General features: G+C 42.5%; 2 protein-coding genes across 6 annotated transcripts; one reads left to right on the top strand and one right to left on the bottom strand.

Moving 5' to 3' along the window:
• The first annotated feature begins 562 nt into the window (after positions 1 to 562).
• On the top strand, positions 563 to 10,705 carry gpsm2 (G protein signaling modulator 2). 4 transcript variants are annotated; one of them, XM_044023131.1, is made up of 16 exons: positions 563 to 780; positions 1,390 to 1,428; positions 2,916 to 3,276; positions 5,349 to 5,570; positions 5,647 to 5,782; positions 6,114 to 6,253; positions 6,615 to 6,738; positions 6,853 to 6,968; positions 7,700 to 7,855; positions 7,937 to 8,045; positions 8,143 to 8,272; positions 8,382 to 8,458; positions 8,557 to 8,745; positions 8,840 to 8,999; positions 9,246 to 9,436; positions 9,917 to 10,705. In XM_044023131.1, exons 3-16 carry the CDS (start codon positions 3,212 to 3,214, stop codon positions 10,097 to 10,099), a joined length of 1,998 nt encoding a protein of 665 aa, XP_043879066.1. In that variant the 5' UTR covers positions 563 to 780; positions 1,390 to 1,428; positions 2,916 to 3,211; the 3' UTR covers positions 10,100 to 10,705. The 4 variants fall into 4 exon arrangements, with proteins under 4 accessions (XP_043879066.1, XP_043879092.1, XP_043879075.1 ...); XM_044023157.1 differs by lacking the exon at positions 2,916 to 3,276; XM_044023140.1 differs by lacking the exons at positions 563 to 780; positions 1,390 to 1,428 and having other exon boundaries at positions 1,471 to 3,276.
• Positions 10,706 to 10,745: 40 nt separating this feature from the next.
• LOC122767678 (WD repeat-containing protein 47-like) lies at positions 10,746 to 23,627 on the bottom strand. Of its 2 annotated transcripts, none has more exons than XM_044023111.1 (17): positions 23,504 to 23,627; positions 21,501 to 21,670; positions 20,913 to 20,996; positions 20,634 to 20,718; positions 20,081 to 20,212; positions 19,714 to 19,890; positions 19,112 to 19,623; positions 18,852 to 18,966; positions 16,619 to 16,800; positions 15,599 to 15,844; positions 15,469 to 15,520; positions 14,316 to 14,473; positions 13,979 to 14,142; positions 13,729 to 13,899; positions 13,497 to 13,628; positions 12,963 to 13,181; positions 10,746 to 12,182 (listed from the first exon to the last, which is right to left on the bottom strand). In XM_044023111.1, exons 2-17 carry the CDS (start codon positions 21,656 to 21,658, stop codon positions 12,040 to 12,042), a joined length of 2,730 nt encoding a protein of 909 aa, XP_043879046.1. In that variant the 5' UTR covers positions 21,659 to 21,670; positions 23,504 to 23,627; the 3' UTR covers positions 10,746 to 12,039. The 2 variants fall into 2 exon arrangements, with proteins under 2 accessions (XP_043879046.1, XP_043879056.1); XM_044023121.1 differs by lacking the exon at positions 23,504 to 23,627 and adding an exon at positions 23,313 to 23,379.
• Between the last annotated feature and the right edge of the window lie 200 nt (positions 23,628 to 23,827).

The raw sequence follows: 23,827 nt of genomic DNA, 5'->3' as shown, positions 1-23,827 counted from the left end.
CAGATAAGGTGCTTCAAGATGAGGAAACTGTCTACAAACTTTTAATCTTATGTGTATTTTATTTATTTATTGTACGTGTATTGTATTTTAAAAAAATATGAGTTTATTTTTCTGCGTTCAGTCCCATTTTTATTTTTTTCTATTAAAAATGCTATTCCTTAATCACATACATAGAAAATGTACAGTGTTTTCAGTATATGTACTACAAAACATTCTGACACAGAAAGTTCCATGAATGATTGAATGAATGAATGAATAAGTAAGTAAGTAAATACATGTTTACACATATATGTTAATATAATATATAATTAATTCATAATTGTACAATTATGGTGAACAATGTTAAACTGTAACATGGGATGGTACTACAAAAGTTATATAGCATTATTGAGGTCAAGATTTGTTTGACATTGATGTAAGATACTAGTGACTGACAGCTTCAGCGTAACACTACGTCATCTCTTTTCTATTCAAATCTATTGGTCCAATGACAGGTGCTCGGGGCGTGGCTATCTTTGAATTTCGTCCTCTGATTGGCTAGTTGTAGAAAACAGTACGCTATGCTAGTGTTGCAGTCGCACTGTTGTATTTGTTTCCCTCCCAAGTAAAATCCAAGTTTTGTAAAAGTTAGAAAACAATGTAGCGTCAGGCTGGGTAACCGACATATTATCGACTTAATGCTCATGTGTTTTTCAAAGGGACCCATGTTTTTAATTTTTGTGAAAAAGTAAAGAAAAGAAGAGAGGACAAGTCCCCATTGTTCGAACTGGATCGTCTAACGTAAGTTTAGCAGCTAACATGCTAAGTAGCTAATGTGCTTCTGGTTTGTGATACAGTACACAGTGTTGACTGTTAGCTCCAGCTGTTCCGTTTATTTTATACTTTATTCTTTTTATTTCAATTCAAGGGTTTGCTTTCCGCTGCTGAGTTTAGTAACAATATCTGCATGAATGAAGTTGATTGTTAGAGCAAAGCCTGCATCATGTGTTTTTTTTACTCTTTAAATGCCCATGTGTAGTGTATGCACAACAATTTGCATTTTGACTTATTTCATAATCATGAACGTCTGTTGTCATTATACTTTTGGTATGATGAAACTCACATTACATACTTACATTGTGTCTACTCCCATTGTGTTGAATATTTTATTTCGTGACGTTGTATTTATGTATGTATATATGTATATACATAACATATGTACAACATTTATCCTTTATTTACACTGGATATATTGAGAGTTGACCCATATACACATAATGCATATGTGTGTGTGTTGTGATGATAAGCTTGCAACTGTGTATAGTCTGGTGTGGAAAACAATATGATAACTGCAACATCATCTTGTTTTCACTGTATTGACATTCATGGTCACTGCAATTTTCATTGCAGGCTTCCCAGATTTCCTGTTCCTGTGTGGAAGAATTTTCGGTCAGTATTCCAGTACTTATTTAGTTTTTCCTTTTCTTATTTTGATGGCTCATGGTGCACTGTTGAGTGCTGTTTCCTTTTTTAGAATTTGCAGCCACAGGCACCAGCAGTTTAGTGCATCTGTGGGCTGAGAAAAAAATAGACACATCTGTGTCATCATATCCTATTTATAACTCGGCAAGATGTCACCTTGCTTTTACTTTCATTATTTTTCTGTTTGATGTGCCTTTAGGCACACATCATTTCTTCATGAATAGCCCATGTTCATATATGCTGCAGCTCGGTGAGCAGGGCAGGTCTCTTGGAAACACACCAAGTTGGCATACAATAGTGGAAAAGTCTGCACGTACACTTGCATGCGTAAATTGGCAATGGTAATAATGTACAGGGACATGCACTGCAATGACTCTCACCATGTGCTGTAGTTTTCATGTTTATGGGGTAGTAGTCATCTTATGAGACTAGTTGTTTAAACACACGTACATCACTTGTGTTTTGTTCCTCTTCAATGTGCTCTATTGACAGATTAAAATGAATGAATTTAGATATTCACTTACAGTGATATAAATATGTAAATGTTAGTATTACTCAAATAGGAATGCTTAAAAAACCCCAAAACTTTTTAGTTTTTATTTGGATCATCAATTGTTTAAGATATCTCACTGTGTCAGCCCAGGGCAGAACTGGATTCCTAAATATAGAGGGCATCTGACAGTATTTTGGGCTGGGTAGTATTGACAGAGCTCATATAATCTTCAATGTTATAAAGACTTTTTACTACTCATCAGAGTTCAGGCTCTCTTTATATAATATAATCATAATGAATTATAAGGTAACACAGTGGGAAAATTATTACTATTAGCTAGCTATTACTGAGTGACTGGTGACTGACGTGAACACACTCTCTTTAACATTTAGCTGTTTGGCATAGGAATAGATAGAATATTTGCTCTGCTCCAATTCCCATTGTGTGTGTGTGTGCGCGTGTGTGTGTACAGAAGGGAGGGTCTGAAGGATTAAAATTTGAGGAGAAATGGGTGTGGCTATGAGGTAATGGTTAGCTCTGCTGTCTGTCTCAAACCATGCACGTAGCTTGCTTATGGCTATCCTTTCCTTTGGTGGGAGTCATTTAGGCACAGTCGATTATGTGTCTTTTACTTTATCGTAACATTTGTTGCAACATGATTTGTTCCAGTGCTTCTATTTTCCTCAGCCAATCACGGCATCTCTCTGCTTGCTGAAGCACATCCCATCTCTCTCACCTTGTTGTAACTTCAGACTACATACGCACAACTCCAAGCCTGGATAAACTGAGTCACCGTCTCAGTTAGACAGCTTGCCTGTGTTGACCCCATCCATTCATTCCCGTCCTGCTCTCTCGCTTCCTGCCTGCCCCTCTTGTGCGCACTGCTGTTTGGTCGGTGTTGCCATGGCACTGTGTGGCCAGAATGAGGCTTCACATACAGCATCTTGTGTTCTCTTTGCAGAAGGCCGCTGAGGAGAGATTGAGGGACAGTGACGCTGTATACGAAAGCGGCAGTGTGTGGACTGACACTCAGGACTCTGCAGCTTTTATGTGGTCACTGTTCCTTGTCAACATTCAGCAGAGAGACAGTCGCATATTTCACCACATTGGTTGATGTTTTTGTTAGGATCGATCGCCTCCTCCTTCTCAACTCCTTTTGACGAAAGAATCGTATTTCTTTCTCGCTGGCGCTTGTTTTGAACACGGCTCATTCTTTTGAGGACGAAACTGGGATTTTCCCTCATATTATGCACTTCAATGGATACCAGTGCCTCAGTGGTTAGTACGCGAGTTGAGGAACAGTCTCTTCATGTCCGTTACAGGTAGGAAAAACCTTCTCTCTTAACTATTAGTTGTAGAGTTGAAACTGGGGCTCGGATTTCATAGCTTTTCATCTTTTCCTCTTCATTACTTTTAGATTGGATTATTGATCAAATCGTTTATTGATAATTAATAGAAGAAAATCTCTCTGGATTTGCAATTATTTGAATGCCGCTTACATTAGCCATAACAGTGTCTATGGCTGATGACACAGTATTTTATGTCAAATGTGGACGTGAAATTGTGGCGTGTCAGACTCATTTTACTGTGGTTCTGTGAGTTTGTTGACTAAAGGCAGATGAGTCTCCTCAAAAACAATAGGCATCAGCCAGCTGTCCATACATGCCCAGGTGAAGAGCGCTTGCAGCAGGTGTGACCTGCGAAACACAAAGAGACTTGCTCCAGCTTCAATATTTAACAAGCCCTGAAAAATTCATCAGTGTCAGTGTTGTTTTTCTCCACGTGTGTGTCCATCTTGTTCGGATGAAGTGGGTATCTGCTAGTTTGAAAGGATGTCTGTTTTTCCTAATTAGGGCTGTTGTCAAGTTTGGTAACTAACCTAACTGATTCCAGTGTACCACACTTCAGAGTCTGTTTGTCTCTGACAGCTCAGATAAATCTACTTAGCATCTCTTTAATCTGTCGCGTGTGCACTCCAAAGCTGTAATCTCAGATGACCAGGTCACAAGTGTACCTGCAGGAAAGATAAGCAGATTACCGAAGAAAATGCTGATTGAAACTTTCTTCGCTGCCATGCATTGGAAGTTAATACTCTGATAACACCACGCATCTCCTTCACAGTTTTGCAGTGTGTGATGCAAAAATATCTCTGTGACGTCAGATGGTGTCAGAGAAAAGGAAGGCTGTTTTTCCACTTTTGTTTTTTTATTAGACTTCATTGAACCACAAACAAAGATTGTCATCACTTTAATTTGGTATAGGCTATGAAGTAGAGTTAATCTCTCCATGCTTCAGAGAAAGAGAGGGAGCAGCAGCCTGGAAGGTTTTTCCAGTGGAAACCTCAGTAGATGCCTCTCAGATGCTCCGTGTGTTCCTGCTGCTTTTGTAAGACAGGAAAAGCCAGCAGGTAGGCTAGTGTTTGCCATGGCTATAGTGTTCAATGTGTTGTTTACTTGGTATTAAACAAAAGGCTTTCTACTCTAATGCCCAAGGTTGATGGAAAAACACAAGGTTTAGCAACCTTTCAGGAGACCATGTTTGCCTTTATTCACAAATGATAGCCCAGCAGTGTGATGAAACAAGCTCATTTATTTGTCGTTTTGTGTGAATTTAATAGATCACCATAGACTGTAAGTGTTAACGTCATCTGATGTGTTTTCTGGGTCAGTTTTTTTTAGAGCCTTCAAACAAAACCTTGGGTTGGGTATAGCAGGAAATCCTGAGATAAACAAACTGAAAGGACTTTGTGTGAAGCTGATCTCCTTCCAACAATTCAACTTCCTGAAAAACAAAAGTTCTTTAGTGTAAACGGTGTGTTGTAGAATAGCCATATGCCATTGTTTTACTCTCCCTTTCATCTTTACTTGAAAAATCTTGAGACTACCTCTTCAGTTATTATTCGGGTTCATTTTTTGTGTGTTTTTTTTTACCCTGCTACAGGTAGCTATTTGGTGTTTAAATTGTTTTTGCTATGTCAAGTTTGTAGAGTTCTCAGTAACGTTGTGTTTCTTGTATAACTCATTCACAAAATCTCACTTGTCAGAACATCTGGGAAGATCTGCTCCTGTGTTAAGTTGCATGAAAATGCTCATGAGCTCTCATGACTGCAAAAAGGACTCTACCATACTTTGAAAGACGTGTTAGTGTGAGCCATTGTTTTCTGCAGTGGAAGGAAGTTGCTTAACGGTTTCCCTTTGCTTAGAAAGAGGTCCTCTCAGTTGGCTGAAGTCACTGTCAGAGTAGGTCTGTTTCTCCACACCTTCTACAACTTACTGTTGTTTGTATTCTTGACACTTTAGAGCAGCTTATTGATATTTTTCTCTTATTTTCTGAGGCTCAGCAAGTTGAAACATAACTCCTGACAGACTGATTCTGCTTCCCTCTGCTGCTGTAGAATGGAGGTGTCCTGCCTGGAGCTGGCGTTGGAGGGCGAGCGGCTCTGTAAGGTTGGAGACTACAGAGCGGGGGTCTCCTTCTTTGAAGCTGCCATTCAGGTGGGCACAGAAGACCTGCAGGTGCTCAGTGCCATCTACAGCCAGCTGGGCAATGCTTACTTCCACCTGCATGACTACACCAAGGCCCTGGAGTTTCACCGGCATGACCTCACGTTGACCAGGTTAGATCATCAACAACATTCCTCCTTACGCTGCTTATTTTGTGATTGCTCACATACTGTAATGTGTCTTGTATAGAACAATTGGTGACCTGCTCGGTGAAGCCAAAGCCAGTGGAAACCTTGGCAACACATTAAAGGTGTTGGGGCGGTTCGATGAGGCTGTGGTTTGCTGTCAGAGGCACTTGGACATAGCGAGGGACATGAACGACAAGGTGAGGCAGCAGGGTACTTAAGCTTGTAAGTAGAGCTGGGCATTATGGCCAAAACCATTATCACAATAACAAGCTCTCTTGAAATCAGTTGTTATTAATAATTATTGCAAACACTTGTTAAATCATTTTGTGAAAATGAATCAAACCATTTATATGTCTCACAGTGCATAAATACATATTGAATCTTTGTTATATTGATATTGAAGACAATTGTGATACATTGTGTCGCTGAATTATTGCCCAGCACTACTGGAGGGAAATATTATGTTGTGTGTGTGTGTGTGTGTGGTGGATTCAGAAAACTGACTTGTTTTTCCTTGATCTGTGTCAGGTGGGTCAAGCGCGAGCGTTGTATAACTTTGGGAACGTGTATCATGCCAAAGGCAAAAGTATCTGCTGGAGCGGAGCAGAGCCGGGGGATTTCCCAGAGGAAGTGATGGTGGCACTGAGGAAGGCAGCTGAGTATTACGAGTAAGTCTTGCAGTCTTTGTGTATGTTAATGGCATGGCGTGTTACCACAAGTGGAACAGGGTGCCAGAGGACTGGTACGGTGTGGGTGGAGCTAGAGCCACGACAGTCGTGTGGCTGCTGCGTGCCCCTCAACAACTCGTTGTGGTGTTGTCTGTTGTGTCACGTTCAATGTGCTCACTGCTCCAGCACCCGGTTTGTGTGTGGTCACTACTGGTGTATAATAGGATGGGTTGAATTCAGAGGTCAAATTCACTATCACGAAATGGTGTGTGTGCAAAAATAACTATTTATTTTTCAGTTTTTTTTTACTGTTTTTATGAGTTTAAGTGCCGACTGACTTGCCTGTTATGTGGATTTTCAGGGCGAACTTGGCCATAGTGAAAGATCTTGGAGACCGAGCCGCACAGGGTCGAACTTACGGGAACCTCGGGAATACACACTATCTGCTGGGAAACTTTCGCCAAGCGGTGGCTTCTCACGAGCAGGTGTGAAGAAATCCTCAATTCATTTTCAACCAAAACTCTATTGTAGGCTATTTGAATATGTTTCTATTGACATTTGATTTTTAATCATGGAAGTAATGTGTGATTGATTTTCAGCGCTTGCTCATAGCCAAAGAGTTTGGTGACCGCTCGGCGGAGAGGCGGGCCTACTGCAACCTGGGGAATGCCTGTATATTTTTAAGTGAATTTGAAGTGGCGGCCGAGAATTACAAGTAAGCCACAGCTCACACACGAACTGAGAATACAATAAAGCATGTTTATTAGAGCTGCAACTAATGATTATTTTCATAATCGATTAATCTGTGGATTATTTTCTTGATTGATCGTTGTCGGAAAACCTTAAAAAATGTTGATCGGTGTTTGTCAAACCTGGAAATGATGATGTTCTCAAATGTCTTGTTTTGTCCACATGGCAAATAATTAACTTTTAAGGATTTCTTTGTTATCCAGAGCAAAGAAATGAAGAAATACTCACATTTAAGAAGCTTAAACAATCGGAAATCTTGTTTTAATCACGAAAAAGGCTTTAAACCGATTATCAAAATAGTTGTCGATTAATTTAGTAATCGATTAAGCGATTAATTGATGGATTGTTTCAGCTGTTATTTATACATAACACAGTATACTGGATAGACATGGCCATGGGAAAATCAATTCATATAAATAAATAATGTCTGTGCTTTTCTTGTTCAAACAAAAACCAGAAAGTTATTCTGAGCAAACTTTTTGTCAAAGTTAATTTTGTGTGAAGAGGCACCATTACATCACCACTGTGACTACTATTTTCTGTCTAATGTATATTTAGATGACCTTTCTCTGTTTAGGACATATATATATATATATGTATGTTATTTTTTTTTAAAAGTAGGCCTCTTATATAGGCAGTGAGTGGTGATGGTGCGTCTCTGCGGCGCTTGACCCCGCCCGTCTGTGTGTTTGTCAGGAGGACGCTGCAGCTGGCGAGGCAGCTGAAAGACCGAGCTGTGGAGGCTCAGGCCTGTTACAGTCTCGGCAACACCTACACTCTTCTCCAGGACTACGAGAGAGCCATAGACTACCACCTCAAGCACCTCATCATAGCCCAGGACCTTAATGACAGGTACATAAATGCATTTACTGTAGGATTGATGCTGATGTTTACTGTGTTTTCACTGTGCCCCTTAAACATGTTTTTCCATAGGATTGGGGAAGGGCGTGCATGCTGGAGTCTGGGAAATGCTTACACTGCACTGGGGAACCACGACCAGGCCATGCACTTTGCTGAGAAACACCTGGAGATTTGCAAAGAGGTATAAAATGTTTAAAATGTACCAAAAACATGTCATGATATATTACTTTTCTAATAGTTCACTTTTTTATTTACTTTTTCATTTGTTTTGTTTCCAGACCGGAGACAGGAGCGGGGAGCTGACGGCTCGTATGAATGTGTCAGATCTTCAGATGGTTCTGGGTCTGAGCTACAGCACAAATAACTCCACCCTCTCTGAGAATAAGGATACAGACTACAACCAGCATGGTGAACGGAAACAACTACATTAAAAAAAAAAAGAAAAAAAGCATGAACCCACACTTTTATCTGGTGTGTCATTGTCACGGGTGTAAACCATCTGTTCATCTGTTTTTAGGAGCGAGGCCGAGGATGAGCAGGAGACACAGCATGGAGAACCTGGAGCTGATGAAACTCACTCCAGACAAGATGAACGTAAGAACGGCCACTGCATACGACATAGTACTGTAGATGTTGTCATTACTCAGGTCCCTCTTCATTGTGGTAACTGATCCATTGTTGTTGTGCTGAAGGGTCCGAAGTACAACAGTGACATCCTGACCAAACAGTCCAAACCCTCACTGGCTAAGAGCACCTCCAAACTGCTGTTTGTCAGTCGTCTGCGTGGGAAGAAGTACAAGTCCGGTGGCTCCAGTAAGGTCCTCCAGGACACCAGCAACACCCTGGACACCAGTCAGACGTCGACACAGGGACCACAGAAGGTAAAGGGAGCACAATTTAGGCTCCATATACTCTCTCCTGTTAGGTTGTGTTTCATGTTCTTGTTTGTTTTTTTTCTTTCCTCTACTCTATTAGCGACTCAGTCCTGACATGCTCGGAGACGAAGGCTTCTTTGACCTGCTGAGCCGTTTCCAGAGCAACCGTATGGATGACCAGCGCTGTTCTATACAGGATAAGGGCAGCAGGTTATCATTGAATGGGGGCCCAGAGGCTCCTCCTAGAATCATCAGGAAATGTGAGCTCATACATTCACTCACTCTCTGATTGTCTGCCTCTTTATCAAAGGGCCACGGGGGGGCAAAATGAGATTCGAACCGGTGACCTTGTTGCTGTAAGGCAACAGCGCTAGTCACTACTCTGCCTTGTGGCCCCTCATACATACAAATACTCAAAAATCAGTAGATTCCTTTCATTAAACTTCACTCTCCTCCTAAAATAAAGCATCCCTCCTGTTCTTCTTTAATCCTCACTCTCTCTACAGCTGTGTCAGAGACTGCTGACATCTCGGGTGCCCAAGGCCGGCGGTTAAAGGAGTCATCGGCAGCAGGTGGAAGCCTTCCGGGACTCAGGCTCCATCAAAACAGCAACCGGGCTGTGCTCAACCATCTGATGGCCAACGCTGACAACGCTGAGCCCGACGACAACTTCTTCGATATGCTCGTGAAGTGCCAGGTACCAGATTAGACTGTGTGTTCACTGTCTGGAGAGGAGCTGCGGTCACATCAGAATACATAACAGTGCGACAATAACACGTCATTTAAACCTCTGAGTAACTACCACAACGCTGTGGTTCTGGTTTGACCTAGTTTTTCTCCCCCAGCCTCACAGAGAGAGAGAGAGAGAGAGGCACAATGTCAGGCAGACGGTCACGTTTGTGAGAAGCTATAAGCACAATTATGATAAAAAATAAAACTGAACTTGTACCGATAGTAGTAGAATATGCTTTTAAAACCTTTTGTGGGCCTTTCTTGTGTTGTCATTTTTAGCTGTTGTAGAAAATGCAATTTCTTTTATTTTAATGCAAATATATACATTTAGAAACATAGGAAGTATATTCAAATTCAACCATTATTCCCCCCCCCCAAAGTTTCATACACATATCATATAACTTAAAATGCCTTGAACAGATTTCAAACTATTTTCTCCTTGCAGGGCTCCCGTTTGGACGACCAGCGTTGTGCCCCTCCCCCTCCTTCAGTCCGAGGGCCCACTGTACCAGACGAGGACTTCTTCAGCCTCATCATGCGCTCTCAGGCCAAACGGATGGACGAGCAGCGCGTCACCCTGCCCTCAGCAATGAACGCAGTAGGCAGGCCCACCTCTAAATCCAACTGAAGTAACGCACTAAAGGGACAGACAGGTGGTGTTGTTTTTTGTCTTCTATAGCTCATGAAGTGGACTATGGGGTGGTCACTCAAAAAAAAAACAACTTGTGTATTGTTATATTCCTCCTTTTGGACATAAAGCACTGTGTACTGAGTGTGTATAGAATGGAAAACCTACAAGGACTTGTTTCGCACAACTTGCACAACACCAACAAACGTTCAGTAGCTTCAGGGACAAATGTTTTTCTTCTTCTTTTTATTCTTACATTATCTGGTGCTCCGGCACATTTCATATCATGTGTGTATTTGTCAATACACCACCACAATTTGTTTGTATTTATTGTGGTTTTTTTTATGATCGTTATAACGCTAACAGCCGTCCCACCACTATTCATTCATGTGGTTCTACATAACAGGTACAGCACTTGACTTTTTCCATGTGTTTTGTTTATATGTGAGTTTTTTTGATTGGTGTAAGAGGTCAGACAGGAAATGAACAAAAAGTATTTTAAGCAAAAGTGTTTGATAAATCAATGAATTTAACCCGTGTACAACCCTAACAGTCTTTTGTACTAAGTGTTCAGGGAGATTAGATGAATAAATCTTCCTGTAGGCATCTTGTTTACTCTTCATCTCAACAACCCACACAACAGAGCTGTGCAAAAGACACTTTATTGAACGTACCAGCAGTTAGACTAGAGTTAGCTTCAGTTAATTTAAGTCACCTTTTTAAAAACAAGAATTAGAAAGGCTTGATACACGAGCCACAAGCATTTCCAAAACGCACCAACTGTACATACATGAACACAGCTGAAATAAATACATCTATGTACGTATTAGTTTGGCTTCATTTGTTAAAACAATATACCGAATACTATACATTAACATATACAACTTAAATATGCATCTTGTAGAAATAATAAATCCGTGTTAGAAACAAAAGTGCTCACGTAAGACGTAAAATACAAGAAAAATAATATAATGCATTTGCTCTGAATACTGGCTCTAATCGAACGTTGCACCCGTGCTTCCAATTTCACTGTGCACATGATTAGATTATTTATATGGGCAAAGGCTGCACCCTACAGTTGTTATCTTGTTACAGCAGCAGACAAACTAACGCTTTGTAACACTGAAGGCAGCGCACTAAACCAAAAGTTACACTCTGTATTTCCCTTTGATGCCAACACAACAATCTTCCACTGTAAGCAGCCAATCACAAGACACTGGAACACCTTCAGTGCAAACAGGCTTTTAAAAAATGAAAACAAATGCGTAAGCTAATCTACACGTTTTGAGTTGTAGTTACGTGCTAATGTGGACAGAACAACGGCAGACATCAGAAAATCTCACAGTTGGACATCCACAGATTCAGCCTCAGGATGAGAAAAGCTCACCGCTCAAAATGTACATTTAACACCATGTATTTGACTCTTGTTTCCCTGGACAATAATAGCAGCATGATACCAGCTTTGATGAAATGATATGCATAAGAAGGAATGCAGTTTTTTTTTGTTTTTGCTTGTTTTTTTCCCTTAAATGGCAAAATTCCCTTATGGAAACTGCGAACTGAAGGAAGGCACCATCATGAACTAACCACCTCTGTTCAGTTAAACCTCAGCTTCAAAGAATGATGAATGATTCTGATGTTTTTACCCTTTAGTGAGACAGCGATCAGTATGATGAGGGTGTGAAGTCAAAGGAGGACATGCGGTGTGTGTGTGTGTATGTATGTGTGTGCTTTTCATGTGTCACCGGTTTGTATCAGGCAGGAGGGAAACACTCATTCACCTGTGAGTGTGTTTGTCTTGAAAGGGTGAGTCCATGTTCATACTGCAGGGGGAGCAGTGTTGGTTTTTTTGGGGGGGGAGGAGGGGGAGAGACGTTGTGTCTTTTAGATTATAAGAACTGCTTATATATACTGTATACACACACACGCGCACGCCTGTGTTACGGGTTGTGTGTCCAGAGTGTGACGGTGCGGTCAGCAGAGGAGGAGAGGAAGGACAGGTCTTCTGTGTGCCATCGACACTGAATCACCTTGTCGCCGTGCTCTCCCACCACGGTCAGAGGCAGCTGTTTGGTCAGGTCACCTAAACACACACACACACACACACACACAGGGATCACAACTCAATGAGACAGATCAGACAACGTCAGATACAGCCCACAGTTTCTCTCCTGACACTACAGGTGTGGCGGCATCACTGGCTTAGACCCTCAATTCAAACTAATGTAGCTACTATGGTGTTAACAATGTACTGTGTAACTTTAATGATTTTTTTGTTATTATTATTATCATTATTATTATTATTATTAGTCTGCCTCTGTTAAGTCTTCATGAACAGAAACAGTGTAATGTTATCTGCACGCTATGTCCAGGGTGGAACACATGGGATGGCGTTATGCAAGTAGGGTACAAAATAATGTAACTGTATTCCGCTATAGTTACAGGTAAAAAAGATTTCATTAGTAGGATTACAATTAAAATACATAATGATATACGCCCTCTGTTTTCCTCTTCCCAGCCTCGCGTCACACTCCTTTCTCCCTTTAATTTTCTCTTGTCTTTATTTGCATTGTATGGTAATCCATGAGTAACGGAAAGTAATCAAGTCATATTACTTTAATAGGAAGTAAGACTCATATCAAGAAACTACGTTGGTCGACAGAAGAAGCATCTGGCTGTTGCTCATCACCGATCTTAGTAACACAAAAGAGTATTTGTACTTCCCCCAGGATGGGATCCTAGTCCAGTGTTTAAACCCCCGACCTCCCACTCCTCGGGTAAACACCTCTAAGCACTAAGCCACCTAGGTGTAAAATAAAGACGTTAATGGTGGATAAATTCACTTCAGGTACAGAAAACGTACCTTGGAGGTTGGTGACCATGACCTTTGTGTCGTAGGAGCCAGTGAGCAGATAGTGTGCTCCTGGGGAAAACCGAACAGACCGGACATCGCTGCTGTGCGGCCGGTACACCTGGACGATACGTCCTCCTCTGATGTCATACAGCATGCATGCGCTGTCCTCTTGCCCTGTTGCCAAGAGACGGCTACTTGGATCGATGGCTACCGAGGCAACAGGACTGCCTGTGGAGTGAAACACGACAGTACATCTCTTGAAACAGTGATTCTAAAAGTGTCGGCTGCAGCCCCCTAGTGGGCCATAGAGCTAGTGCAGGTGGGTTGTGAGAAACAGGCTTTTATTTTCAAGTTTTCAATAACATAAATTTATAAAGTTAAGTTAATTTAACTTGATTGATGTACATATAGATAAATCTTAAGTCAAGAGAAAAAAACAAAGCTTTTATATACTTGTTATAATGAATGTTATTTTCTGCTCTAGAAGGATAAGGCCGTTACATGTGGAGGTGAACGTGATGACACACAGGGCTTCAACTATACCTGAGCCATGGAAAGCAGTCCCCACGACTCGGACACAGCTGGGGACTCTGAGGTCCCAGAAACGCACCGTCTTGTCTTGGGAGCCAGAGGCGATCATACAGCTTCCCCACGTGTAGAGAGACAGAATGTGACCTGGCAGCAACACACAGCAGACACATTTCGCTGGTAATGTTTCCGTCTTTGTCTCTGAATGCAGACGGACAGCGAGAGGGACAAAGCAAACGTTGTGTACCTGTGTGTCCGCTGAGGGCATGCAGACCCTGTCCCCGCTGACAGTCAGTCGTGTAGATGTTACAGTCTCCTGCTCCGGCGCTGATCAAGATGGCTCCTCCACTTTCTGGACCCTCCATGAAGGCCAGGTCTCTGATGGTGCCGTCGTGCATGCTGAACTCCAGGTCCGGGCCTGAGACACGAACAGCAATGACAAATCTGACGGCAACAAACACAGACGTGATCGTGCGGTCGCGTATGACGACGCTCACCTGTGGCGTTGCACGTTTCTGCGTTAAATGGTAGCACCTTGACATATTTGTCATTCGAGCCTGTGGCTAACAGCTGCCCACAGTGGCTCCAGGCCACACAGTAGATGGAGCCTTTGTGGTGTTTGTTCCTCTTGAAGCGGACGACCGGCGGATTTGTTGGATTGCTGCAGACAAGAGGAGAGAAGAGGATTGTAATTGTAATCACTATTTCAGATCTTCAGCTGCAGGTATCCTACAAGTCATACTGTATATGTAAGCTTGAGAATAGAAGGTCTACTCATGATCGGAAAAACAATACGGTTGGACATGGGTGTTAGGCTCACTGCCCATAGATCACCTTGTGTCCAGTGTCTCGGGATAAGCGCACACGCGTAGAGTTTTGGAGTTGGATCCCACAGCATACAGAGATCCAGACGGGTGAAAGGCAACAGCACGGACGGCCTGAGTATCCTCCAAAGTGTGCACGGGCACAAAGAGACTTTTTGGCTTGTCACTCTGAAAACAAACCCACATACGAAAACACCTTAACAAGCGGATGACGTGTAATTTGGCGCATAATCTCATCTGAGCTTTTCTGCCCGATTTAATCTGCTTCCTCGTGATGCCAGTGTGACACTGTATCTTCTTGTGTGATGAACACAAACAGATGTGATCAATCACAGGAGCTCAGAGGCGGACAAACGACAACCGCTCCGGACCATAGTTCACAAGAGACGGGTTGTGTTGATGCACATTTTTTTGAGGCACGAGGAAACATGGGTGTAGTCAAAAACAAATTTAGCAAATAAAGGATATAATTGCATTACTGAAATTACTGGAGGGCTGAAGAGGGAACCACATTTCAAATTTCACTTGGCGCTCTTTATTTACTTATTATTATCATTTACGCCTTTTTATCCCTCTGTGTTCCTACAGCTTATCTCGCTGGACGATTTCTCCCAAAATTAAATTTTATAGTCAACAGAAAAATGCATAAATGCACATTTTCTTTTACCAAATTTTGTAAAATTCAGTTGAAATTTGCAACACATTTCCAGAGTAATGACAAGTGTTATTGATAATAATTATGATAAGTACGGATGGCACAATACCACTTCTTCGTGTCCTAGAGTATGTACAGTATGTAAAAACATAACTCTTCACCTTTCTAACAAATAAAAAAGCCCAGAGCATGACTCAGCTAAAATGCAGCTTCTGATTGTTATTTAGAATTTTTACAGTCTGCATAGTAAAGCTTGCGATATATAGGACTTTTGGATTGTGTTGAATTTGACATTTTTTTCTGTCCAATACTGAGTATCGCCTCAGCTCATCCCTGATAATAAGGACTGTGGATAAACAGTCATCTTTAGGTTCATAATTCTGCAAAGCTAAATAATTAAATGCAGGTCGCTGTACGACTTGTTTACAGCAGGCCTCACCAAAGTGTTGGAACATTTCATTTGCTGCCACTTGTATTATTGCTGCTGTGTTAACGTGTGCATCCATACCTCTTTACTCCGGGTGAGGGAGCCTGGAGAGTCGTCTTTCTGTTTCTGATCGCTGCCAACAAACAGAAAAAAACTCTTATCATCTGATCATCGTCCCATGATGTGACACAAACTTGCAGAGCACAGCTACCTCTGAGAGACAACAGGGGACTCGTCTGGAGGGGGGACTGTGCGCCCCCCCAATGCGCGCTGTGGCGTGCTGCTGAGCACCCCTCCCCCTTGGGTCTGTCTTTGTTCCGGAGTCACAGCCGGAGGGTTGTTATTGTCTTCAGGGGCGGGGATGTTCCCATTGCCATTACACTGCTGGGCCAATGATTTCACCTCCTCTCCTAAATTCTCCATCCCCACATTCAGCTCCTCCAGCTTCTGAATGGACCTGAGTACAAAATATACGAGCACGATTAACTGCCTTTCTTTCAGCCTTTGCCCGTGTTTCTGTCTTTTCCAAAGGGTTCAATTTTGTATTTTTAACAGGAAGAAACTACCACACTTTTCATTCCACTTCTGTACTGGCTGATCGGGTGGACGGGCTAGTTAAATCGAATTAGGGCCACAAACACAGGGCAAAGGAAATATAATAATGTCACTGTGCACCGCTTCCCATATAAATAATGCAGAGGTTTAAGAGACGAGGAGTTGTAGGGGAAAACGAGGTATGGGGGCGACTCCTATGGGACAAATCAAAAAGCCTTTGTCCTGCTGAGAGAGAGAGAGAGAGAGAGAGAGAGAGAGAGAGAAAAACAGCAAATCCTCATCTGCCACGTTGTTGAATGTTAATGAACTTGTGTGGTTTCACAGTATGTTGAAGTTATTTTACAGAGGAGACGATGGTTCAATGTGACGCAAGGTCACTCACAGATGAGGCAGTGAGGACTGAGGGCAGGTTTTGGGGGAGGTGCGTGTCATGCAGAAAAGGCCACATGGGACTCATTAGTATCACAGCTTAACACGTCTAGTTGTCCTCGTGTGACAGCTGCTCCTCCATTGTGTGAAGACAAGAAAGGCAATAATTCACTGGTTTCATTCGGTCAAAATGCAATAGATCTACTCTGACAAGAACTTTGCCTTAGAGCTTAACACGTGTTAAATTCCCGATGTGAGTATGTGCACGCTCTATCCGACAGGGTGAGACTTCTCATTGTGTCCGTACCTGTTGAGGAACTTCTCGGTGAGGCTGTGCTGCATGTCGCTGGGCGGCGGCTCCTGCTGGACTCCTCCCTCCAGCAGCATCTGCTGATACATCTGCCTCTGCTGCTGCTTCTGCTCCAGGTGCTGCTGCACGCGAAGACGCTGGCGGTAAAACTCCTCATACTTCTCAGTAGAGTCACGGAGCTGAAGAGTAAACACAAAACCAGTGACCCATGAAAACATTACAAGGACTAACCTTTTTTTCCCTACTTTAGATCAGATTTTCACCAAAAAACAGTGTGAATATTATTTTATCTCCTATTGTTAAAAACTGCTCTGTTCTCTGCTGCTTTTACTTTATCACAATCCCATACTGCACCATTTCCTGCCATATCTTTGTATTTTTTATTAGCATGCTCACGTTTCTTATAACTGTTATGCATGGGTGATTGCAGGATCCCCAAGGACCTCCTCTACAGGGAGCTGGTGCAGGGTAAACACACCACAGGCAGACTCTGCCTGCGTTGCAAAGGCGTCTGCAAGAGAGACCTGAAGGCCCTGAACATCAATCTCGACACCTGGGAGACCACAGCATCGAAACGACCAGCTTGGAGGCAGAGTGTTCAGAAAAGCCTAGCCACACTCACAGGAACACTAGCCCAGAGGCAGAGGAGGACGGCCCAAAACCAGGCAGACAGGCAAGTATCTGAGTCCACCTGCATCAGGTGTGGAAGGGACTGTCATGGTGTGTGTCCTCGAGTGCAACTCTGTTAGACAGATGCCTATATATGTTTTTTTTTTAAATATTTTAAACTAATTCTGTTGCTTCGCTCAACATTTTGCTCCCTCTTTAAATTTAAATTTAGAACAACAACAAATGTTTGCACACAGGTAAGCGGGTTAAAAGTCCACTACCAAGTCAGCACAGTGATCGTTTTGTTCTTCTGTTGGTTCAGATATTTGAGGGGGAAAGAGGGTGAGACTGAAAGCCAAGGACAGGTCACTTCCCCTCTCTGTCCTCTGCTTCCTGCTTTGACAATCTGATGAGAACGGATCTATGATTATGGGAGGGAGACTGGCAGTGTGCCAGTGCTGAGGAAAAAAACAAAAAAAAAAACGGATAGAGGCCAGAGAGAAAAACAAAAAAAGCTAGGGCAGGGAATGGACAGTGGGATCACAGAGGTCTCAAAATCTGCTTTTGTTTTTTGGCTTCTTTATGTGTCTCTGTGGCGACGAGAAAGGCGGAGCAAAGCCCAAACTTCACTTCTAGGTGCACAAAGAGCCCAGAATAGACGGCATGAGCCAGACAGAAATCTACTGCGTCAACATTGTATTTACAGACACCACGAGGGCTGTAATGACTCATTTTTGTTTTTAGGCTCACCGTGTCTCGCGTTACATGTTCAGACTGACCTGGGATCAAAGCCATTTGGGGCTTGTTTTTCTACCACAAAATAAAAAATTAAAATTAGTAAATTAGTTAAGTGTCAAATACCTGTTTTGAGTACGCACTTTGTTATTTGGGAAATCAGCACCAATAGAAATGTGTTGAACTATTTCCGAATGACTAATATTATTATGAACCTTAACTAAACTCTGGAGTAATAAATCATCTCTCCATTTTCTGATTTATGGCCTTAAAGGGATTTTTGAACTGTGGCTATTTTGAAACTGCTCAGGACGACAGCAGGGGATTAACAACTCCTGTGTTCTGTGATGAAAAATGGCAGATTTTCTCTACTGGACTTGGATGCTGTGAGTGCACCTGCAGTTGATAAAGGCCGCCTCACTACAACAAAATGCAGCAAACACTTTCTTTCAATATTATAGATATTGAAAGTTAAGGGAACCCCTTGTTAAGTGGCTAAAATCTGCCTCTCCTTGTGTCCAGGTCTCAGGCTGGTTCACACAAATGGCAGCACACTCACCTAAGTCAGTGTTGATAATATATCAGTGTTTTCACACAACCAACAAAAACCTTTAAGTTGTGATGAGCCATCCTAATCATATTATTATGAAGTGCAAATCACACTGCCACCACAGAGCTATAACAAGCTGAGCCAGCAGCAGTGACTGTAATTAAGACCTGCAAGAGGAGCATGAATCAGACACATCATACTAAAACCACTCATGAGAAATGACCTATATTTAGACTGACACTTTAGGATACACCCATCAAGGAAAGTGCATCACTTGTTTCATAACATGTGTCAACAGGTCTAGCAAGTTAAAAAGCAAAGGTTAGTGACGTTTACCTCGTTTTTGTCCGCAGACTCAGCAGATGGTGCGTCCTCGCCTGGAGCCGAGTCAGGACGCAGGGTCTGAGGCTCTGAACTCATCATTTTGTCCACAGGAGTGTCCGTCCTTGATCTTCACAAAAGAACACACGCAGACAGCAACAGTGAATGCATCACATGTGACAAAGTACTGTACTTATCCACATATCATGCTCTGATTTTAGCCATAGTCAAAGACTTGGACAGAAATAAGTTCCTCTTTAAATCTGAGTCCTTACGTTTCAGGGGATTCCTCAAAAATGCTGTGGCAGTCAGAGCTCTCCATCATCAGGCTCCTGCTCAGGCTCTGCCCTGCTGCTCCAGGATAGTGGAAGTTGGCAAACGAGTGGGACATTGGAGAGACTCCTTTCCCCGGCACTATCTCCCCACCACTCGCTCTCTTGTCTTGGCCAGACAGCCCATATGACAAGCCGTCCAGTGCTGGGTTCAAAGAACGGGACATGTAGGTGTCTGCAGACTGGGGGCGGCGGAGGGGAGAGGAGGGGTATGGAGACAGTTTGCTGATAAGCGGGGTGAGGAGGTCGGCGTAGCCCGTCTTTGCGGGCTTGACCAAGCGGTCCACGTGGATGTTGAGTTGCTTCTGTTCAAAAGCGCAGGAGAAGACACTGTGGGGGAGGTTCTGCATCCAGGAGAGCATGGACAAGTCCACATCATCACAGCCGTTACCACACAACATATCGACGCCCACGAGGACCTCGCTCTCTGTGATCTCTTCACCTGTTGCCTTGCTCTGCACACAAACAATAACAGGGACTTAACCACCAACACAAAACGCACACCAAAAAAATCTGCATTTGTGTTTAGGTTTTGCAGTTCCCACCTGGCAGAACTCCACACAGCACTCATAGAGGACGCCCTTGATAAGAAGCTGGAAGAGTCGATCCCTGCTGGCTTTGAATCCAGCCTCGCTCAACTTCCTGTCGGCTGGGATGAACTCCGCCACCATCGTGCAGGCCTCCTCAAAACACTGCACCCTGGCCGTGCTCGGATTCCAATCCTGAGGCAGAGAAATCCGGCACCAAGGTAATTAACCAAAACAAAGACTGTTATGGCAGTATAATCACTGTTTTACATTGCAGGAGAGGACAGTGCAAAAAACACTCAAGTGTAAAAGTATAAAGGGATACTTAATTCCTGACTACTAAAAAAAATATTTCAAGTGCAATCTAATTAGGTTGAAATCTTGCCTTGAACTCAGCGTGGTTTGTGAGACGAGGCAGCGTGAGGAGCAGACACAGCTTGCTGTAGTCATCTTTAGAGGGACAGAACTCCTCCAGGGCATGAAGACACTTGACTGCCTCCTGCATTGTGAACTCCAGCTGAAAAACATGAAACAAATCTCAGACTGGCTTTAAGACCAACATGCACGAGAGAATAAAACAAGAACTTTTTGGTACATACTGTACATGCCAACACATTATTCACAGATCAAGCCAAACTAATGCCAGGGAATAGTCCGGTTAACAAAAGCTAACACAAAATAACACAATCTGCCTTCTCCTTTCTTTATTATCAGACAGATGGTGGGTTTTTAAGCTGGCATTGTATTAATAAACACTGCTTCTTTTGCTTTTTGTCTTTGAGACTGAGCCTTCTGTGTTTACTGCCATGACAACCAGTGACAGTCAGAGCACTGTTACAAAGACAACAAAACAGGACGGAGATTCAAGGCTGAGGATGTTTAGGAGGTTGGGAAAATGCAAAGCACAACAATCGGTTAATGTAGTGTTGGGGACTCACATGCTGTGGCTCATCTTCTGCAGACATGGCATTGTTCACGCACAGAGCCTCCAGAAACTTCTGCTTCAGGATGATGTAACGAAACCTGAGTACAGCAAAGAGCACACTTTAAAAACTTTGTCTGAGTTGTGTGACACTGTTTGTTTGTAATGGGGAGGTTATGGTCCTCATAGGGTCTGTTAAGTGTGAGTGAAATATCTAATAAATGGAAAAATAAAAGGCACAATGAAATAGACATGAACACTAACATGGGGAAACTGGTTCAGGCATTGAACTCACCTTTTTCTATCAAACTTGTCCATGCACTCCAAAGGCTGAATGAACTGCAGGACTTCATCCCACTGCCCATCCAGCACCAGTTGCCTGAGACAATTCATTTCGAAAGCACATGTGAAATTGTGTTCTCATATTTATGTTGAATATAACACTGAACCTTCTTAATAAAGTAGTGTAACATGATGCGACAGCCTGTTGGCAGCAAACACTTAAACACACTTGAAATGTAATAAATAATCTGACTGAGTGTAACTGCAGATGTCACACTTCAAGGAAGCACTGACATCTTACACTGCACTGGTGCAGTGTTACACTAACTTCAATGCAGAGGACACGATCAAAAACACTATACGGGTGCCTGGAACAGCTGCCTGTTGTTTTGTTGCCATTGTACGCAGCTTTTCAGAGCTGCCACCTGAGATGACTATAATCGGACTGTGTGCAGTGTGTCTGTTGCTTGCTGTCAACACGGTGTTAGGAAATGAGGAAATGTTTATCTAGGTTTAGGTATTTAGACTCTAAAGGATTATTAAATCCAGATGAAAACAGTAATGCAACATTACAGATGCTCCCAACTACCAGTTCAACTACCTGAGGAAGAGCATGTCGTCCGAGTAAAGCCCGTTGATGACGCCACTCTCCTTTTCTAGAGCCAGCATGCTGATATGCAATTTCCTGGAGTTGAGAAAGTCCAGGATCACCTTGATCATCTCCACCTCCTTCATATTTATGGTTTCTTCCGCTGTCATGGTGACGACGGGCTGCCACGCCAACCAGATCCATGATGCAAAACACAAATGAAAAAGCAGCATTAGAACAAGCTTCACATTCAGTCAGACTCCAGACCAGAATGAGCAAATATGGAGGCAAGCAGGGCAATTATTCAATAATACTATTACAAACCTTCAGTTGAATCATTTTATATATATATATATATATATATATATATATATATATATATATATATATATCTATATCTATATGTATATATGTATATCTATATATATAGATATACATATATGTGTGTATATATATATATATGATATACAGTGTAATATATATCAGAACATCATTTTATCATATTATTATTAACATTTTTAGTTTATCTTTATATTATAAGCATATCTTTATATTTTTGATGTCAGAAAATCTTGCTTATGTTACTGTAATATTGATTTCGGCCACAACACCAGGTTCTTAGCCCAAGTTGCTGTTGAAAAAGCATCAGACATGAAGATGCTTCAACAAAGCTGGACAGGTGGTTCTGACTGAAGGACTGTGGTTAAACTGCACAGCTCCTCAACAAGCATGTGTGCATGTGTGATGCACGTGCACACATGCACTCATGCAGGAAGAACAAGATGCTCCCTCAGATTTCAATACACAGGCTGAGCAGGTTTAATCAAGAAACTTGGCCAAACCAGGCCAACACCTACTGCAGTCTCCAAAAATAAACACATTGGAGTCTATACATGTACCAAAAACTGTTAGTAACAAGGTAGAAGAAGCTATTTGACAACAGCCACTGTCTGTACAGTGAATGAGTGGCACTTGGCTACAGTTTTAAGTTGATAGTACCCATAATTCAGAAGACCTCACATGGACAACAAGTCTGATGAGCGAAGCTATTTCCACACCCCTTATGTATCATGTAATGGTAATACATCTTACCTATTATCTCCTCTGCTTACAGCCTATAGAAATACTGCAGTAACAGTAACTAATGCATACATGATCATCTGTAAGAGTAGTTCTCAAACCTTTAATACCAAGTACCACCTGTGAAAATATGCCAACTGATGCCAATCCCCACTGACACAGGGCGAAAGAACAAACAACTATCCACTCTCACGGTCAACTTAGATTGTCCTATTTACCTAATCCAGATTTATTCCCAGTGACAGTGAAATTAGAGGATGATGGAGCTATGTAGGATAAGGTGACTAAGGTGAATTACTATTATTTTGTTATTTGTTTCATTTTCTACACACTCAAAATTCCTCAGCTCCACTATGATCACATACCCTGCTATACACAGTTGAACAGTATTTCTGTTTTTCCTCCAAGTACCACCAGAGGATGCTTGCGTACCACTGGTGGTACACATACCACCATTTGAGAACCATGGGTCTACGCGAATGAAGTGAGCATAGATAACTCTACACCAGTATATTTAGCGTTAAAGCAGCTCACACAGTAATCCAAAACTAGCTCACACAGTAAACACTGCAGTGTTGCCTAGCTAGCCTGAGGGATGGCTAGCTAATAACACTGACATTAAGCCACAAGTCACAGAGTATTAAAAGCTTAAGCTACTTGTTAGCTTTAACATGCAGTGACCAGCGAATTCAACGACAGGATTAAAGCACAAACAACAAACAGCTAGATACCGCTGGAGCTCACCCAAAGCTGGCTAATTTGACCGGTGCTGAGGAGGGGGAGCTGGAAGCTAGCATGAGAGAGGCATCATCCGCTATAGTTAGCTGGACTGGGCGGGGTGAGTGTGACAGATCCCCCCTCCCGTTTCAAAACAACACAAATCTGCGAATAATAATAATAACAATAATAATAATAATAATAATACTAATGCTCACCTTGTTTCTATAAATACATGAGATGATGACGGTGTCCGCTGTGTGTTTCCGACGCTGTCACGACAGTAAACGGCTCGGTGTTGTCTGCCTGTGCTGACTGTCTCTGAACCTCCTCTTCTTGCTGTAGCTGGATCTTTCTCTGCCTCCGCTGCGTCTGCTGCTGCTGCTGCTGGTGCCCGCCCAGCCCTGCTGCTGCCTGCAGGAGCCCAGCCTCCACCCACCCATCTAACAATCCATCCATCCCTCCATCAACACACTCACACGCAACTTCATTTCGCCAAATAATGTGACAGAGATAACGGGGTGTGAAAGGAAAAATAAATG

Source organism: Solea senegalensis, linkage group LG1, assembly GCF_019176455.1.
Source record: "Solea senegalensis isolate Sse05_10M linkage group LG1, IFAPA_SoseM_1, whole genome shotgun sequence".
Lineage (NCBI taxonomy): Eukaryota > Metazoa > Chordata > Actinopteri > Pleuronectiformes > Soleidae > Solea > Solea senegalensis.
This window is presented reverse-complemented; position numbering and strand designations above follow the sequence as displayed.

Bases quoted from the DNA above. Each gene is read 5' to 3' on its own strand.
- LOC122767678 (XM_044023111.1), bottom strand. From the start codon at position 21,658: ATGACAGCGGAAGAAACCATAAATATGAAGGAGGTGGAGATGATCAAG. The intron at 20,213-20,633 runs GTGAGTCCCCAA...CATGTTTTTCAG, and splicing joins CAGAAGATGAGCCACAGCAT to CTGGAGTTCACAATGCAGGA. The intron at 13,900-13,978 runs GTGAGCGTCGTC...TTCGTGTCTCAG, and splicing joins AGAAACGTGCAACGCCACAG to GCCCGGACCTGGAGTTCAGC.
- gpsm2 (XM_044023131.1), top strand. From the start codon at position 3,212: ATGGATACCAGTGCCTCAGTGGTTAGTACGCGAGTTGAGGAACAGTCT. The intron at 5,571-5,646 runs GTTAGATCATCA...TGTCTTGTATAG, and splicing joins CATGACCTCACGTTGACCAG to AACAATTGGTGACCTGCTCG. The intron at 6,739-6,852 runs GTGTGAAGAAAT...ATTGATTTTCAG, and splicing joins CGGTGGCTTCTCACGAGCAG to CGCTTGCTCATAGCCAAAGA.